Source organism: Abramis brama (genome assembly GCF_963993115.1).
Source record: "Abramis brama genome assembly, chromosome: 22".
Taxonomy (NCBI): Eukaryota; Metazoa; Chordata; class Actinopteri; order Cypriniformes; family Leuciscidae; genus Abramis; species Abramis brama.
In genome coordinates, this window is record NC_139984.1 from 29,727,212 (window position 1) to 29,746,790 (window position 19,579).

A 19,579-nucleotide genomic window follows, 5' to 3' on the forward strand; every position below is an offset into this window, starting at 1 on the left:
TCCACATCCCAAAGCTGCTCTATCCGATTGAGATCTGGAGACTGGAGGCCGTTTGAGTTTAGTCATGATCAAGAAACCAGTCTGAGATGATCTGAGCTTTGTGACATGCTGTGTTATCCTACGGGAAGTCATCAGAAGATGATACACTGTGGTCATAAAGGGATGGACATGGTCAGCAACAATTCTTAGGTAGACTTTGGTGTTTAAACAAAGCTCAATTGGTACTTAGAGACCCAAGAAAATATCCTCACACCATTAAACCACCAGCAGCCTGAACCGCTGATACAAGGCAGGACGGATCATTGCTTTCATGTTGTTGTGCAAAATTCTGACCCAATTATCTGACTGTCGCAGCAGAAATAGAGACTCATCAGAATGTTTTTCCAATCTTCTATTGTCCAGTTTTGGTAAATCCATGTGAATTATAGCCTCAGTTTCTGTTCTCATCTGACAGGAGTTTCACCGGTGTGTGTCTTCTTCTGCTTGAGCTCTTCTGCTTCAAAGTTTGATGTGTTGTGTGTTTAGAGATGCTCTTCTGCTTCAAGGTTTGGTGTGTTGAGTGTTCAGAGATGCTCTTCTGCTTCAAGGTTTGATGTGTTGTGTGTTCAGAGATGCTCTTCTGCTTCAAGGTTTGACGTGTTGAGTGTTCAGAGATGCTCTTCTGCTTCAAGGTTTGATGTGTTGTGTATTCAGAGATGCTCTTCTGCTTCAAGGTTTGATGTGTTGAGTGTTCAGAGATGCTCTTCTGCTTCAAGGTTTGATGTGTTGTGTATTCAGAGATGCTCTTCTGCTTCAAGGTTTGATGTGTTGAGTGTTCAGAGATGCTCTTCTGCTTCAAGGTTTGATGCGTTGTGTGCTCAGAGATGCTCTTCTGCTTCAAGGTTTGGTGTGTTGTGTGTTCAGAGTTGCTCTTCTGCTTCAAGGTTTGGTTTGTTGAGTGTTCAGAGATGCTCTTCTGCTTCAAGGTTTGATGTGTTGTGTGTTCAGAGATGCTCTTCTGCTTCAAGGTTTGGTTTGTTGAGTGTTCAGAGATGCTCTTCTGCTTCAAGGTTTGATGTGTTGTGTGTTCAGAGTTGCTCTTCTGCTTCAAGGTTTGATGTGTTGTGTGTTCAGAGTTGCTCTTCTGCTTCAAGGTTTGGTGTGTTGTGTGTTCAGAGTTGCTCTTCTGCTTCAAGGTTTGGTTTGTTGAGTGTTCAGAGATGCTCTTCTGCTTCAAGGTTTGATGTGTTGTGTGTTCAGAGTTGCTCTTCTGCTTCAAGGTTTGGTGTGTTGTGTGTTCAGAGATGCTCTTCTGCTTCAAGGTTTGATGCGTTGTGTGTTCAGAGATGCTCTTCTGCTTCAAGGTTTGGTGTGTTGTGTGTTCAGAGTTGCTCTTCTGCTTCAAGGTTTGGTTTGTTGAGTGTTCAGAGATGCTCTTCTGCTTCAAGGTTTGATGTGTTGTGTGTTCAGAGATGCTCTTCTACAGACCTCTGTTGTATCGAGTGCTTATCTGAGTTACTGTTGCCTTTCTATCAGCTGAACCAGTCTAGTCATTCTCCTCTGACCTCTGATATCAACCAGGCATTTTCACCCACAGAACTGACATTCACTGGATATTTTCTATTTTTCAGACCATTCTCTGTAAACCCTAGAGATGGTTGTGCGTGAAAATCCCATTAGATCAACAGTTTCTGAAACACTCAGACCAGCCCGTCTGGCACCAACAACCTTGACACGTTCAAAGTCACTTAAAGTCCCCCTGTAGTCAATAATTTTATCCCTTAAAACTCATCTTTGATCACCAAAATGACATATTTAAAAACATTTTCTTGAAAAAAAAGTATTAATAGATTGAATGTAACTCTATACCCTTGCCTCATCTCACTCACTCAGCTCAGAGATCCAGTCGTTGACGATCACACGTTGATCTGATTGGTTACAAGGTAGTTTGTGACGTCAGAAACACCAGCGATTTCAAACTGTGTTTTTGAGACTGTCTTTGGTTCACTGCAGTTTTAAGGAGAAAATGCTCAGCAATGCTGTTGAATTATGATTTTACATATGGTTTGTCTTAAAGCAGATTAAAAACACCACATAGACATATAAACAACATTAAAAGCTTAATTTACACCACAGGGGGACTTTAAATAATTTTTCTTCCTCGTTCTGATGCTCAGTTTCAACTTCAGCAGATCGTCTTGATAATGTCTTATGTAAAATCGTACATATTTTACGAGTTCTCCAATTCATATGAATTCTTACGAATGACCTACCCCTGACCCCGCCCATAAACCTACCCATCACTGGGGTTTAGACAAATCGTACAAATTCGTACGAATTAGCCACCTTTTACTCATTCGTACGAATTTGTACAAATTGGTCGTGAGATAGCGTTGGGTATGCATGTTAATTTCAACATTAACTATTACATTACTTAAATCAAATGCTGTATCTGATTTATTTAATGAGTTAATTATTATTTAATTATTTAATGGGTCTGAGCTATCTGTATTTGAAAAAAATAACGGTAAAAAAAGAATAAAATAATAATAAATGTATTGCTCATTGAATGTTTGTAAATGCATTTGCAAATGTTAAATAATGGGACCTTATTGTAAAGTGTTGCCATTTTTTCATTATGCATTCAACTCCAGACTTGCATTTACTAATGTTATTTGTAATTTAACAGGTGCTTTTTTAATGAAAGTTACTTACAGCACACTAATTATCGAGGGGAGTACTCATGAAAAACCAAGGGTGGAGTTTTTCCTCAAGGACACAATGGTAACAAGGCAAGACTGTTATCATCAGAATGAAAAGAAGCCAGAATTCTCTCACATGATGAAACAGTAAGACTCTTTTGGAGGAAAACAGCACAGCTGAGGGCGTCTACATGGTCTGCATCACTAAGAGCTGCTGGGGAAAGACTAATGATGTGTTACTAACTCTCAAAGGTCATGGATTAACTGTTTATCTCTATCAGAATTGCTGGTGGTCTGCTTAAAACCCAGATCCACTGAGGTCACCAGTGCCAACAGATCCTACAGTCAATTCATCACTCTTTACAAGTATTATTTATATACTTTTATAGTATTTATTATTATTATTATTATTATTAATCTATTTTAGTAATTATTGTGCTTATTAGTTTTTTTTAAATATATTTCTATTTATCTTTATTTTTATTTCAGTTTTAGTGAGTGTAGTACTTCAACCTAACCTTGGTTCCATTCATGTTTTAAGTTTAAGCTTTTCATATAATTTTATGTAGTGTCATATGATCCTTCAGAAATAATTCTAATATGCTGATTTGCTGCTCGAAAAACATTTTTTATTATCAATGTTGAAAACAGTGAGGATACTATGAATAGGAAGTTCAATAGAACAGCATCTTTTGTAACATTATGAATGTCTTTACTGTGACTTTTGATCAATTGAATGCATCCTTTGATAAATATAGGTATATATATATATATATATATAATTTATTAATGTGATCACTTTTCAAAGTTCTATAAAATCCTGATGGGGAAAATCATGTTACATTATTGTACTAAATCTACATTTTTTTATGCACTAAATATTCATTAAATAATCATATTTCACTGTGAAATTTGTCACATTATGAAAATAAATGCATTGCAAACGCCATTTCATGACGACTTTGCATTAATATATATATTTTATTCCAATGAAAAAATATGCTTTTTAATAGGTTTAAGTTTACATTAGCTATACTGCTCTTCACATAAACATTACATTGTTATGCAGTTTGATAAACCTTGAAATGATCAGTTTTATCCCCTTACATCTGTATTTGTGCCGAGAATCCTAAACGAGAGGCGCAAAAAAGCTTTTTCTCTATACACTATAACAAAGCCAATACAATGCTCCGACACTGCAATGTAATGGAATAGATTCAGTTAATGACAAGCTTGCTTTTAATTTTTCCAGCAGTTTCATTGCAAATTAAGATTTTTTTTTCCTGCCAAATAGTGACTCACATTTTATTCGTCATTAATTTTGTCATTGTAAATGTGGCTGTGTTTTACAAATGAATATTGCACATTTCAACAAGAATGATTCTGACTGGATTCTCTGTGTCTATCCCAGTCTTCACCCGCCCCCATTCCTCATTCCAGGAAGAGTGCTCTTACAGGAAGGTCAGGGCCTGAGCCACGGATCTGCAGTGATTGAAATCTTCTCCAGCGTCTGAGGCTCATTTCAGTGGCCTGACACGCAGCCCCCTCATAAATAATCCTTCTGCACTGAAATGGAACTGGGAATGAAGAAGAAACGGTGAGGGGAAAAAACTGATAAGATCTTTTTGGAACAGGAGGACCTGAAAAAAAGTATGTAAATTTGTGTTACGTTCCTTCAGGGTGTCTCTTTTGTGCAGGACGATGGGGAAATCTGGTCATTTAGAGTCATGTCTGTCACACAGATGGACTATTAAACCGCCTGTGGGGAAAGAGGTTGGATCAGAGAAAGAGGGAGAGAGAGAGAGAGATTGAGGCAGTGGATTTGGAATAGTGTTACTGGACTCAGTGCATCCCAAGAGCAAAGTAGATTCTATGATAAAATGTGTAAAACTCACCACCATGATGCTAGGATATTCTGGATGGATGTTAAGGGGTTGCTAGCTGGTTGCTAGGGTCTTTTAGGTGGTTGCCAGGTCGTTGATGGTTACTAAGGCATTGCTAGGGCATCGATATGTTTTGGTGGTTTCTAGTGCATTGTTACGTGGTTCTAAGATGTTCTGGATGGTTGCCAGGGTGTTCTAGGTGAATCAAGTGGTTGCTGGGGTGTCCTTGCTGGTTTCTAGGGATTTCTATGTGGTTGGCAGGTTCTCTATGGTTACAAAGGCGTTGCTAGGGCATTGCTATGTTTTGGTGGTTTCTAGTGCATTGTTACATGGTCCTAAGATGTTCTGGATGGATGCCAGGGTGTTCTATGTGAATCAAGTGGTTGCTGGGGTGTCCTTGGTGGTTTCTATGGACTTCTAAGTGTTTGCCAGGTTGTTGATGGTTACTAAGGCATTGCTATGCAGTCACTACAGTCTTTTGAGGGTTTCAAGTGCATTGCATCATGGTTCTAAGATGTTCTGGGTGGTTTCTAGGGTGTTCTATGTGTTTTAAGTGTTGCTGGGATGTCCTGGGTGGTTGCTAGCATCTTCTAGGTGTTTGCCAGATTGTTTATGCTTACTAAGTCATTACTAGGGTGTTGCTATGTTTTTTTTGGTTTCTAGTGTGTTGCTGCATGGTTCTAAGATGTTCTGGGTGGTTGCTAGGGTGTTCAGTGCGGTATAAGTGGTTGGTGGGATTTCCTGGGTGGTTGCTAGCATCTTCTAGGTTGTTGCCAGGTTGTTAATGGTTACTAAGGTGTTGCTATGCAGTCACAACTGTGTTTTGGTGGTTTCTAGTGCATTGCTACATGGTTCTAAGATGTTATCGGTGGTTGCTAGGGTGGTTTAGGTGTTTTAATGGATTGCTGGGGTGTCCTGGGTGGTTGCTAGGGACTTCTAGGTGGTTGCAAGGTTATTGATCTATGATATTGCTAGGACTATGTTTTGGTGGTTTGTTGTCCGTTGCTGCATGGTTTTAAGATGTTCTGGGTGATTTAAAGGGTTTCTGGGGTGTTCTGGGTGGTTGCTATGGACTTTTAGGTGGTTGTCAGGTTGTTGATGGTTACTAAGGCATTGCTATAAAGTTACTACAGTGTTTTAGTGGTTTCTAGTGAATTGTTACATTGTTCTAAGATGTTCTGGGTGGTTGCTAGGGTGTTCTAGATGTTTTAAGTGGTTCCTCGGGTGTCATGAGTGGTTGCTAGGGTGCCAGGTCATTGATAGCTGGTTTCTATGCTGTTGCTATCAAAGCATGTTAGCGAAGTGGACCAGTAATATTTCCTCCAGAGCAGAGAGCACCTTTTTGTCACTCGCTCAACCCAGAATGTCCTATGTGATATGCTGGTCCGAGAATATATGAGGTCATGGCGTTCAAATATTGTTTTAATGAAGTTGCGAACCTTATACTTATATGCACAGTAAACTTCAAAGTTAAGAACAAAGAAGGAGAAGAAATTCATTCATTGTGATATACTGTTAACTAGCTGTTATCTAGTGTAATTGAACTGTTATCTAGCTTATAGGCCTACTGTAATTGAGACATTTATTCAAGAAATTCATTACAAACAGAAAGACGTATAGTGCAGAGAAATTTCATGACAGAGCGGGATTGGAGCGACTGCATTTTACCGGAGAGCATGAGTAGTACATGAGTGGAACATTGGGCCGTGATCAACTGAGCGGATTGCAATCACTATTGTGGATTCTAGTGCATTGTTAGGTGTTTCAAAGATCTAGGTAGTAAGTAGGGTATCCTTGAAGGTTGCTAGAGTGTTGCTAGGATTTTCTTGGTGGTTGCTAGGGCATCACTTACTGGCCAATTGTAAAGATGATATTCCGGTTCTTAAACATGACTCAGGTTAGCTAAAGACAGGTAAGAGACACAGCCAGACTGATTATTCCACCACATGCCTTCACTAAAAGCATTTCAGACCTAAAAAACATAATATAATTCATTTGTTAAATCCATAATCTCAATACTGAAAAATCTGAAAGCAGAAGTTTATGGAAGTGACATTGTCTTCAGTCTGGCTATATAATAAAATAAGATGGAGAATATTACTTTGCTGCTCTTATCATATTTGCTTTTATTACTTTTACAGTGCAGCTTCATTTCCAATGCTGCATCTCAATACAGATTCCTCAAAGTGTGAGTATAATGAAAGTGTTTATCTGTGACGTACAGTATGATGCGACCAGCTTAAAGACATCATTATATCTGTGTGTTAATGTGATTTCTAGAGCTGCACTGGCATCTGCACTAGTATAAGTCATTGACATCAAGTGAAACTCATGAGTAATGCAGTTTGCTGTCACTACCGGCCCTTCAGACCCCAAACCACAACAGACTGATGAATTACCCCACGGCTACAAGGCCGAGAGGATCAACACAAACACGCACAACATGCACAGACTGAGCTCACAAACTAACACTGGTTCTACATGATTCTGCTCTCCAATGCTCTCTTTCTAACTGCTTTTTTCATCTCTTTGGGTCCATAGGCTTGATTAAAGAATTAAGACACTTTTATGGCCATGTTACAGTGATTTTACCATGGTTAAAATGGGTATTTTTCAGTATGACATGATGTAGACCCCCTTATATTATCAGTGTAATCTACAGCCTCGGGCAGATTATTACCTTGATTAAACATTTTCTTAGTTATTAAGTTATTAATTGCATTTTGTGTACAATGTCTTAACTTTTGGTAGTCTAATCAAATAATGAATCAAAATGCTAAAAGTCATGGCTGTAATTGGTTCATTTCTTTCCTCACCCCCGGAAATAAAAGGTCAAGTTGGGTGCATTATGTTTATTAAAAATGAATTTAAATAAATATCTTTAAGTGAAATATCATCAGAAAGCGATTGTGCCATAACACAGAGCCTGTTCCACTGGAGTGTGATTCTTCAGTGAATGTGACTCATTTCAAACCCCCACTGAGAACAATTTTTATCTTCACAGCACAAAATTGTCTCCGGAGTGCATGTTGCAACCATCCCAAGCTCCTAAAACCCTCCAAAAGAGAAAAGAAACACTTTCCATCTAGGCAAATACTCAAGAAAAAGTGTTCTTTATGTAACACTATTACTGATGCTCATACAGTATTAGAGGGGTCATGACATGCGAAATCAAATTTGCCTTGATCTTCTGACATATGAGAGGTCTTTGTACCATTAAACATCCTGCAAGTTTCAGAGCTTAAAACGTCCTCATAATAAACAAAGCCTTTATTTAATCAAACTCCAAAAACGGCTCGTTTTGATATTGAGGGATCTGTGACATCATACATTTGCAAATGACTGCCTCCAAAGCAAGACATCCACCAATAGTTATACATCATCACACTATAGGCCCCGCCCACTGATGTTCAGTCACTTAACGGCTGACATTTGCCAACACTGGATGGTTGTGTCGCGTCAAAAGCAAATAAAACCCATTATAATCAGTGACGCTGTCTACACTGGATATCGTAATGATACCCGTTGAGTCTGTGATCAAATGGAAAAGTGAAAGAACGTTCGCTTTTAATGCGACCAAATAAACAGTTCATTTGTGTCTCTATACAGACTTCAGAAGGATCCCAGCGTCAGAAACAAGAGGATGGTTTATTTTTAATCTTGTCGGAAGATTAAATGTTTGTTCGGAGCATTTGACTTCAGATTGTTTTGTAAACGAGGCACAGTGTAATGGAGAGTTCGCAAATAAACCTTTGTTGACAAATGAAGCAGAGACTGTATTAAATCTGACAGCAGCTGCATCACAAACCGTGAGTAAATTATTTCATAATGCTTATGAAATTATTTAATTATGCATAATTCTCTGTAAATTATGGTTTTATATGGATAATGTTTTCAAAACACTCACTCAGGTGCAATAGCTCAATGAGTGTTGATACTGTTTCCTATGCAGTGACGTTAGCCAATCATAAGAGTGGTCGTTCACTGACAAGCCTTAATGGAGCAATTCATTTCAGAATGAGGGTTGAAAATAATCGTTTTTCCGCATATGTGGGGTTTTTTTACTTCAAGGAACATATTAAAATAATTTAAAAAATCCATGTCATGACCCCTTTAAACATCTTTCAGCGTTTACATCTATGCTTCAGATGTGAATGATTCCTCAAATCATGTGTGTTGTTGATCGCACGAGAAAACAGGTGAAGAAATCCCACAGATACAAATTGAACAGTGTTATTTAAGAATTAAAGTATGAGATACTATTATTTATTATTATTTATTATTATTTATTTATTCTACTATATACTATTTAATATTTTAAATATGTTTTTATTTTTAATTTGTTAATCTGTTTTCGTTTTAATTTTCTTAAAAGTTTTAGTATTTTTTTTGTAGTCATAGCTTTTATTAATTGTATTTCATTTTTAGTTTTTAGTTATTTTACATCAAATTAAACTAAATGTAAATGAGAAATGTTGCCTTGGTTTTCTTCTATATTTTATTTTATTTCAGTTAACGTTTAGTTTATTTCAAGTAATTTTTTTTGTGTAGTTTTGGTTTCAGTTTTATTTGTAGTTAACTATAATAACCCTGCACTGAAGGAGGGACCCAAACCACATTTGCAGACCAGAAGAAGTGGGCGACATTAACCAGCAGAAACACAGAAAGGGTAATCCACATTCATTTGTTGTAAGCAGCTGGTTCACCTCTTCAGTAATTCATGAAACACACGACTAGATTCCGGGAACATGACATGTCACATCAGCACGCTACAATTACAGAAATGCGATTTACATTAAAGATTAACTAGACATGCTCGTCACAAGTTAACAGCGTTCTGTTCACAGTGAAACCGCTCGAATCACCTCTGCTGCTGTGTGCGCATTAATCATTAACTAGTCCTGCACTGAATAAATGTTACCGTGGTATTTATTTTTGGTCCCACGAGGAGACGGCAGCCTCTGCTGTCTGCATAAAAATAAATGCACTGTTCAAATATCATCTATCAAAATGTTCTGATCACTCATGTACTCATATGGGCTATTTCAACAATGGAATACTAGCACACTGTATACTATAACATTGCTTCATAAAACAAAAAATAGTATGTGAAATGCATGCACACATTATTTAACGATAAACCTTTCAAAACTAGTATACTAAGTTACCTCCAAGTTACCATCTTGGATATAAAAATAGATACTTTACCTTGCCTTTGCATTGAGTTCAAGTACATATTTGACTGCTTTCTGTCTCTCCTCAAACTGCCCTTTCAAAATGAAAGATTAATATGATTTAAAAAAGAAAGTAGGTTCATTTTGTTTGAGTAAAAGTGCCTTAACATAGCAGTTTATTCAAATATACAATTATTTGTAAAAATCATTCTAGAATTGACTTAAATCAGATAGCTCCTGTACTTGTTTCTGATTGGTTGAGCCGCGTTTGAAGCCATTGTAAATTACTCACCCGTACTTGCTCTGCAACAGCAGCAATAACAGTAGAAGCAGTGTATAGGTCTATTCCACCAAGACCAAACATATCAACATTGTCATATCCATTACCCTGCCAAACACTCCGAGAGTCAACATGACAGAAATGTAAGTAGCCTACAAATCAGTTCATTTTAAACTGTAATATTATAGTAATGTATACTGGGTATACACCTTTATACACCTTTATATACCTTTATAGTGTACAGCATTAGTTGTAGGAAAATTGCCATGTACTGTAGCCAACCTGACAGGCCCCAATTAATCAATATCGAATCAAAACGAATCGAGAAATTTGTGTCAACGCCCAGCCCTCGTTTTATATAATTCCACAAAAGATCCTTTTTCAAAAGCCATCCTGACAGATATAAAGTGAACATTTGCCCACACAAAAGGAGAACATCTATCTCTTTTATGAGTTTGAAACTGTAGGTCATTAACATTGGAGTGTGTGTTGCTCTGGCCCAGTGGCTCATGGAAATGGGTCTGTCCTGTGGAGCGCTGGCAGTGCGACGCAGACATTATCTCATGCTAGTGCTGGGAGATACTACACCAATTACTCCTCTCGGTGGGGGCAGTTTATTTGCGGAGGCGTTTTTGGCTTAAAATAAGCAAAAGGGGTCGCAAGACCTCTCAGTACCCAGCATCACCCCGCCCCTTTCACGCTGAGCTCGGCCAATCGTGACTGTGGAAATGTGCTGACATCACAGGCATGTGACGCCCCGGCCGTTGGTCTTGTTTGGGTTCCTGTGGCGGGTGTTACGTTTGCTCTATTTCAGGACGTTTAAGTTGTTCGAATTTTTTGCATAATTCAGCAGAAGCTGGCCTCAAAACATGTGTCTTGTTGAGGAGAGGAGAGCTATTACTGCAGTCAGACTTACAATTTTCATATGGCATGCAATAAAACAGAAAACACACCTTAGCAATGACATGGTAATGCTAATGACCTACAACACCTTGTACTCTGCAATGCACAAAAAAAAAAAAAAAACATTCAGAGAATAACAACCTGAAAGCATGGATCATCCTGCCGTGTATCAGCGGCTCAGGCTGCTGGAGGTTTAATGGTGTAATGGATATTTTCTTGGCACACTTTGGGTCTCTTAGTACCAATTGAGCATCATTTAAACACCACAGTCTACCTGAGTATTGTTGGTGACCATGTCCATCCCTGTATGTGTCCAACACCACACACACACAGTACAATCACCATGGGGAAAATCTCAGAGTAAAATATGATACACCGGTGTTTTGCCAGATGAGAAGTTTACCTATGTATCATCTTTTTACTTTTTTAATTGATTTTATAACTGTTTTAATTTTCCTTGCATTTATTTTGTGATTATTTTTATTCCTTTCTGTGTCATAGTGTATGAAATGTGCTATATAAGTAAACTTGCCTTGCCTTGCCTTTATGACCACAGTGGGATAACACACACGTCACAAAGCTCAAATCATCTCAAACTGGTTTCATGATCACGATGACAGTGAGTTCACTAAACTCAAACGTCCTCCAGTCACCAGATCTCAATCCAATAGAGCAGATTTGGGACGTGGAGGAACGGGAGATTCGCATCATGGATGTGCAGCCGAAAAATCTGTTGTGTGTGCAACTGTGTGATATTATCATGGCAAAATGGACCAAAATCTCTGAGGAATGTTTCCAGCAGCTTTCCTATGAAGTAATAAAGTAGTTCTGAAGTCAAAAGTGGTCAGACCCGGTACTCGCAATGTGTACCTAATAAAGTGGCCAGTGAGAGTATATTTTTTTTTATTGTATCTTACGTTCTAAGCATAAAACTCACAAAATGTCTGCTTACAAGAGAAAAAGGATTTGTTAATAGGGTGAGTCAAATAAACTTGAATTAAGATTTATTTTCCTGAAAATAATCGTGCTATTTTGCAACTCAAGTCATTTCTAAGGATGTTGACTGGATCATGTAGTGTTTAGAGAAACGGCACTTACAGGACAACAATTTCACCACATCTCTCCACAATACTTTTTCTTTTTTTACAGAATATGACATATAATTGTGGAATTCATTGTATGAGTCCCCAATTATGTAATATAATGAGGATTTTATGAATATAATAATACTAATGGCATTCCGTGCAAAGGGCATGAAGCTGAGTAAATGAGTGAATTGGACAGAAAGACACAGCGCTACAGCAAGCAGATCATTATGCAAGCGTCGAGAGAGGCGGTCTGGACTGCGCTTCTGTTATTATAACCCTATATTGAGAGGGAAGCTTTTAATCTAAGCAAACTGCCTATTGCTCCATTATTAAGAGTGCGGCTCTAATGGGCTGGAATTAAATGACACAGACCTGTAGGAGAAGCCGCAGAGTGTGCAGTGTGATCTTTAGTAGTGACCGGAGTAAATTTGCCCTTGCTAGGTAAGTGTAGTACATTAGAGTCCATTTATTCATCAGTGTTATTTACCAGGAGGCTGAACGCTGCCTTCATAATGTAACTGAAGTCTGTGTGCATCTCTGAACTGATGCGTTCACTGGGCTGCGTTTGAACGCATTCATGCAGGGAAGGTTCCTCGAAAGATTTGATCCTGAAAACATGAAGAGGAAGAAAAAAACACTCATATTAGAATGATTTCTGAAGGTTCATGTGACACTGAAGACTGGAGTAATGATGCTGAAAATTCAGCTTTGATCACAGGAATAATTTAGATTTCAAAATATATTACATTTGAAAACTGATCTGCATTTCGTCTGCATTCTCAATCAGACGAAATACAGCCTTGGTGAGCAAAAGATATTTTCATAAACAAAACTTACTGATCCCAAACTTTTGACACTTAGCAGTGTATAACTAGCAATACCCTTGTAATGTTCTAGAACACTTTATTAACTGCAAAGCAATGCACACACACAAAAACACATAGATCATCATAGCAATCGCATAGCAACTGGACCCTCAAGCAACTACATAGCAACATATTAAAACATTCAGAAAGCCTTTGCAACCACAGAAATTATTGGTTCAAATAAAAATCAATAAGCTCTTTTTCAAAACATAGTAAACTGTCTTGATGTTCACTGCCTACATTACTAGCTCCATTGTCTAACAGTTGAACTACAAGAACAAATTACTTGAAGTAATATATTTACAGTATAAATCTATGGTGTACCAAATTGACAAAAAAAAAAAAAGTATGTTACTGGAGGTGTAAATATCCCATTTTAGCAATAGGACTGCTGTTGTCATGGTATATAAACTTCTATTTTTACTGATTTAAATCCTGTGTTCCCATTTTCTTCTATGCAAGCAGTCAGTTTCTGGTGTTCTTGCAATGTTTACCATGGTTAGTCACAAAATTGATTATAGCTGCAAGCAGCAATTAGGGGGCCAAGCACAAAGGCGGCATGACAAGTCATGCCATCATGGCTGGGAGCATCAGACCAACTGGAATCTATTTAGACCAGTTTCATTACAATAGGCTAATTAAGTCAAAAGTTATTAGCATGTTTGGAAATTTCATTCTGACCTTTGACCACAAGGTGGCGATGTCTCAACTTTTTCAGTACCTTCAGGGCATGGTGCCGATGACACATACCAAGTTTCATAATGAAACACCAATGCGTTCGTAAAATATAGCATTTTACAAACAATTCAAGCCCAAAATGGGAAAATTGGGTATTGTTCGACTGGGCATGCTGCAGCAAATCTAAAGAGACCAGTTTTGTGATTTTTGGCAAAACTGTTCAGAAGTTGGAAGCAGAATGTCAATTTTTCATATATCCTGACCACTAGGTGGCACTGCACCGAAACTGTGCAGTTACCCTCAGGTCATGGTTGTTATATCACAACCAATATGCCAAAGCATTGCAGAGATATAACCTCATGTTAATGTCGTGTGCTCTTCATCGAATTCTTTCTTTTGTTATTTTAGAATGTTTTGACGAATCAACTTGACTCGGCATGGTCTGAAGGAGTTCGAAAAAGTAGTTTTTGTCTGAAAATTAAAAACGGCGGGAAAATTTTCATGACGGAAGTGACGTCATATGATGCAATCGAATCGTCTTGAGCCAAGGAATCAGAGAAAAAGTTTGTTTCTAGCCCCTATGGTTCAGAAGTTATTAGCATGAACGTAAGTGCAAATTTGGACAGTTGGTGGCGCTAGAGGGATTGAGTCAGAGACTCTGAAATCGCTTTGGTTAATATTCAGACTGTCCTTTATCAGTGTGCCAAATTTAATAACCTTCCCGCAAGCAGTTCTATAGGCTGCCATAGACTTAAGAGTGGAAGAAGAAGCGAAATATATTAGAAGACAATCAACAAGGATGGCAAGCAATTCTATCACACTAGCCTCTTTTTAACATACAAAACGCAATGTATGAACCATGTCTTTCCTCATAAACTTCCACTGTACTTAAGTGCAGATCCCTACACTGTAAAAATGCTTGTAATTTTAGCAGTAAAAATGCTACAAAGCCTGTTCATTGGTAAACAGCAGGTTTCCATGACTATATATGATGGGGAAAAACTGTAATAGATCTAATAGGATATTGTTATTACTGTGAAATGTACAGATTATGGGAGTAAAAACAATTAGGCCAATAATCTTAGAATTTACAGTAAAAAAAAAACATGAATCTCCTGTGTGACCGATTACATTTGATGGCATTTTGTTTAAATAAATGTTTCTGGTTATCATTTGTGTGTTATAGTTTACTTGACAACCTCGTCCACAAAAATCAATTATATCCCAGCAGCCTTCAGCGTGAAGCGCGACCGGGACACGCACTTCCCAGTTCCCACAAACCAGAACTAGAGCAGCTTCCCAGTGGACTTGGCTCACGTAGACGCGTGCGGCGTGTGCCAGGGACCGTCAGTAACGTAATCCAGCCTTCAGCACACACACACACACAGATGGGTGTCAGAGAGCTGGCAGGAACTCACCACATTGTGCTAAATACAATCTGAACACACCAACAGCGTGAAAAACACACCGCAGAGAGTTGCACCTTTCCACAGCTCCACCTCAAGGCCTGCTGGGAAGGTTCTCTGTCGAGGGTCACAAACTCACGTGTTTGTCTAAACTCTGACAATGTGTGGATGATATCCAGTTCTGAAGTAGGACAGCTTGCCACTTTTCTCATCGAGTCTATGGAGGCTTTTGTGTGGATTAGTAGAGGCTTATGGGTAGAATTTCAGAGAATATTCTGAACCGAATATGAACGCGTAATGCTAATTGTAATGTGGCACTATGTTTGTTCACAGCATGCTTTGTGAAATCAGTGCTTTATTGTCGGATGTACTGTTCAAACCCGCAGATATAGACATCATCCTGAATATGACATGAGTCCCTCTGTCAGTGCAAGTCTAGGGGAGTTTTTGCACTGTCTCTGGCCACTAGGGGGCCTCAGAAAACGAATTTTAAGATGGCTTAAAATGATTTAAAATAAGATAAAACAAGCTAAAAGCTCAAATCCTTCATTTAAATCTTAGATGCTAATTTCCTAATTTATTCTCTTAACCACTGTAATTTTTATATAAGAAAATGGATGTCATGGATATGTAATAATTTCTAGGTCTGGAAAAGCCATGTAAATTTATAAAATCTTAAGTCATTTTTTTTTATATGGAATATAACTGGTGTATGATAAAATATTTTAAAATATTTACCTGGCACAACTTTTTGTGAGCCAAAAACCATTTTAAAAAATGACCAAAAGTTGGTTATAAAATAATTTTGGTTATTAGAATAATGGAATTTAATTATTTTAAGTTTTATTTAAAAAAAAAAGTTAACTATATTGCTATTGTAATAAACACATTTTGGTTATTAGAATTATGGAATTTAATTATTTTAAGTTTTATTTAAAAAAAATAACTATATTCGTATTGGTAATAAACTAATTTTGGTTATTAGAATTGTGAAATTTAATTATTATACGTTTTTATAATTTGTTTTAAGCATATTGTCATTGGTATTAAACTAATTTTGTTTATTAGATCTATGGAATTAAGTTTTTATAAGAATTTTGACTGTACTGTCACTCCTAGTTTATGTAAATAAACTTTGTCATTTTAGAAGTATCAGAAATATACTGTATTGAAGGGCCTTCAGATATTATCTAAGACAAATATATAAGACAAAATCATAAAGCCGATAGTTTAATACTTGAGTCACACTGCAATTAATATGCAATTACGTGTTTGAAAACATTACACTCAGTTTGCACTTAAGGATATTTCCAAACTCTTTTAAAAAGTATGCTAAAAAGTGAACTTATTTCTTCACAAGCATAATCTTAATGAATACAAAATGATATATATATATATATTTTTAAACTATACATTTCAAATATAGGTATATGCTCCAGTCAGATTGCATTGTGTCTTCTCAGCTCTGTTGTGTTTAAATGACCTGAATCTGATCAATACATTGTGATTCATACAGTCATGAGCTTCAGTAAAACAGAGATAAAGATAAAACAAACTCCATTTCTCTTGGAGAACTTGCTCTAACATTCCCTTCAGGCCTGCCAGACAGCCTCTATATTTTAAGACTATAGATGCAGTAAAAAAAACGAGACGTGTTGAGAGGATTTATGACTGTTTGTCTTTGGAGGTTATGGGAAAATATACAGAATTAAGCTGGATGTTTATGTTTGCTCATAAAAAGCCATCTACTGCAATCATTCACTATATAATCAATACCATTACATTATCATTGTTAAGAATGGAGATTTGTTTAATGAACACCATCTGCCAATCAGCTTCAAGGGTGTGCAGCACATTGACCAATCACAGCACTGACACATTTACAGACACAGATGAATGTTAATTACACTGCAGCATTAGAGGACAGATCAAACGTGTGACGTCATAGCGCCACCTACTGGAACATTTAATGTATCGCAGGAGGATGGAGAAAACTTGAACTAAATGTATTAAAGGGTTAGTTCGCCTAAAAATGAAAATTCTGTCAGTAATTACTCACCCTCATGTTGTTCCAACCCCGTAAGACTTTCGATCTTCGGAACACAAATTAAGATATTTTTGATGAAATCTGAGAGCTGTCTCACTCCACTGTCTCACTCCATAGGCTTCTATGTAATTGAAACTTGCCGGCCCAGAAAAGTTGGTAAAGACATCGTTAAAATAGTCCAAGTGACTACAGTGGCTCAACCTTAAGTTTATCAAGCGACGAGAATACTTTTTGTGCACAAAAAAATAACAAAAATAACAACTTTATTCAACTATTGATTTTCCTCTGTGTTTCTCTGAGTGAGTTCACATAGTGTAACAGCGCAGCGCTTCTGGGTTGTACGTCAGAACGTAGGCTCATGATGCATGATGCGTGTGATACTGGCCAATAGTGAGCCTACGTTCTGATGTACAACCCAGAAGCGCTGCGCTGTTACACTACGTGAACTCACTCAGACCCACACAGAAGAAAATCAATAGTTGAATAATGAATAATGAATTTTATTTTTGCGCACAAAAAGTATTCTCGTCACTTGATAAACTTAAGGTTGAGCCACTGTAGTCACTTGGACTATTTTAAACACTGTCTTTACTAACTTTTCTGGGCTGGCAGAATGAAATTACATAGAAGCCTATGGAGGACTGAGACAGCTCTTAGATTTCATCAAAAATATCTTAATTTGTGTTCTGAAGATTAACGAAAGTCTTACGGGGCTGGAACAACATGAGGGTGAGTAATTACTGACAGAATTTTCATTTTTGGGTGAACTAACCCTTTAATAAAATACAAATTCTACTTTTAAAGGAGGAAAATGTTACATAGCTTTGTCAATGTTTTAAATAGCCTAATATAAACAATATTTATTTGTTTTTTTATATCTTTATTTCTCGTCATAGCCTACATACTTTGTATGAACCCTGTAAACTTGTAGCTGGAAGACTAATTATGATCAAATAAATAAAAGAGAAGAAGCAGTTTATGATCTAAACATGATCTGAATAGCCTACTTTGCTCTGCATTTTCCCACGAGAAGGTCTTAAATTATTCATCAGCTATTTTCATTATTATCAGCACGACGGAAGAGCTTGTTAGTCCGAACTACATTATAAACAAACAAAACCGTCATTTGAGAGATCTTTGTTTGTGCTGTTGAGTCCAGAGCGCTCAAGATGTGTCACTCATCAAGAATTCAGTTGATATGTGGGACAAATTCCTCAGACAAAACTGGCCTACAAATAAACTGGGGGGAAAATAGGGCCAAATTTTTGCACATTATTTATTTTATGAGACATTAACTCAACAAACTTCTAAAAACATTTCCAACACGCTGAAAACCTAATTACGACAATAATTAGCCTATAAATTGATTGTTTTGTTTATATATTTTTATCAAACATCTATTATTTATTTTAAATCTATTTATATATACCATATATGAATGAAATATAATTCTACAAAATTAATGATATATTTAAAATATACATATATATCATGTATAATTCTACAAAAAAAAAAAAAAAAAAATCCAGAATGCTAAACACCAAAAGCCTCATTATCATCAATAATTATAATGATACTATTTAGCCTATACATAATGTAGGCCTAATGAATTTGCAAAGATCTATAATGATATAATGACATATACAGTATGACGATCTCTGTGAGTTCGTGACTGTGGTTTCTAAACGCTTCTCAGTCGCTGCTGCTGTTATTTGCTGTGTTTTGTCAGCGGTCGAGATGTTTTCCTGAGGACTACAGCGGAATTCCCACCACAGGAGTTTATTTTAGGACACCGGTGTCGCTCGGGCGGGTTTGGAGACGCTTCGGCCCTGCGGTGAGTGACTGACACAGACCCGGACCTCAACAGCAGCTGCTGTCATCCACATCACTATTGATCAAGAGTTCAGAGAGTCACGAGCTTCGCTTTCACATTCCCACACCGTCTGTCCGTCTGTCTGTCTGTCTGACCGGCGCGCTCGACTCGAGAGTGAAACACGCAGAGAACTGGAGTCTCCAAAGCGCAGTTCAGGTAAGACGCGCATCTGAAATTATTCATGTGATTATTGCATTTCATCTATGATGGTGTTAAAGATGTTCTAGAGCTGTTTGGGTTCAAACTGTGGAGGTTAAATCAGAATCTGCTGTTTGCGCGCGAAAGTGTTTGGAATCTTATTACGCCGCAAACATTAGCCATATAAAGATCAGCACATTAAATTACAAACATCTAAAGATGCGAATGTTTGAATATCAACTTCTTTGAATGTTCATAAACTATAATTTCTTAAGCATCGTGCACTGTTGTTTGTTAGTGAAACGTGCACAAGAAAATTGTGCAAGTATTCGAATCAAACTGATTCCAGTATTCAAAAAAGTTAATTGAACCTTCTCAACCTTTTAATTTATTTACTGATTCAGTTAAACTCATAAAATCAATTATTGTAAATGACAGAAAATATTGTGGCAGTTTAAATTGTCAACAAAGCTGTTGTTAATGACCAAAACATGTTTACTAGTTTACTTCTTCTTTCCAGTTTTGTAATGATACTTTAGTTAGAATTTACGTTTGTTATATT

At 37.2% G+C, this 19,579-nt stretch overlaps 1 protein-coding gene across 1 annotated transcript in view; it reads left to right on the forward strand.

The window, feature by feature from the left end:
- The window catches only part of quoa (quattro a), a gene marked incomplete at its 5' end in the record, with an annotated part of 65,235 nt that overhangs the window by 4,577 nt on the left and 41,079 nt on the right, over positions 1-19,579 (forward strand). The window contains one exon of the mRNA XM_084098660.1: positions 18,874-19,035. Within this exon, the coding sequence (XP_083954786.1) occupies positions 18,874-19,035 (162 nt within the window). The remainder of the gene's footprint in view (positions 1-18,873; positions 19,036-19,579) is intronic.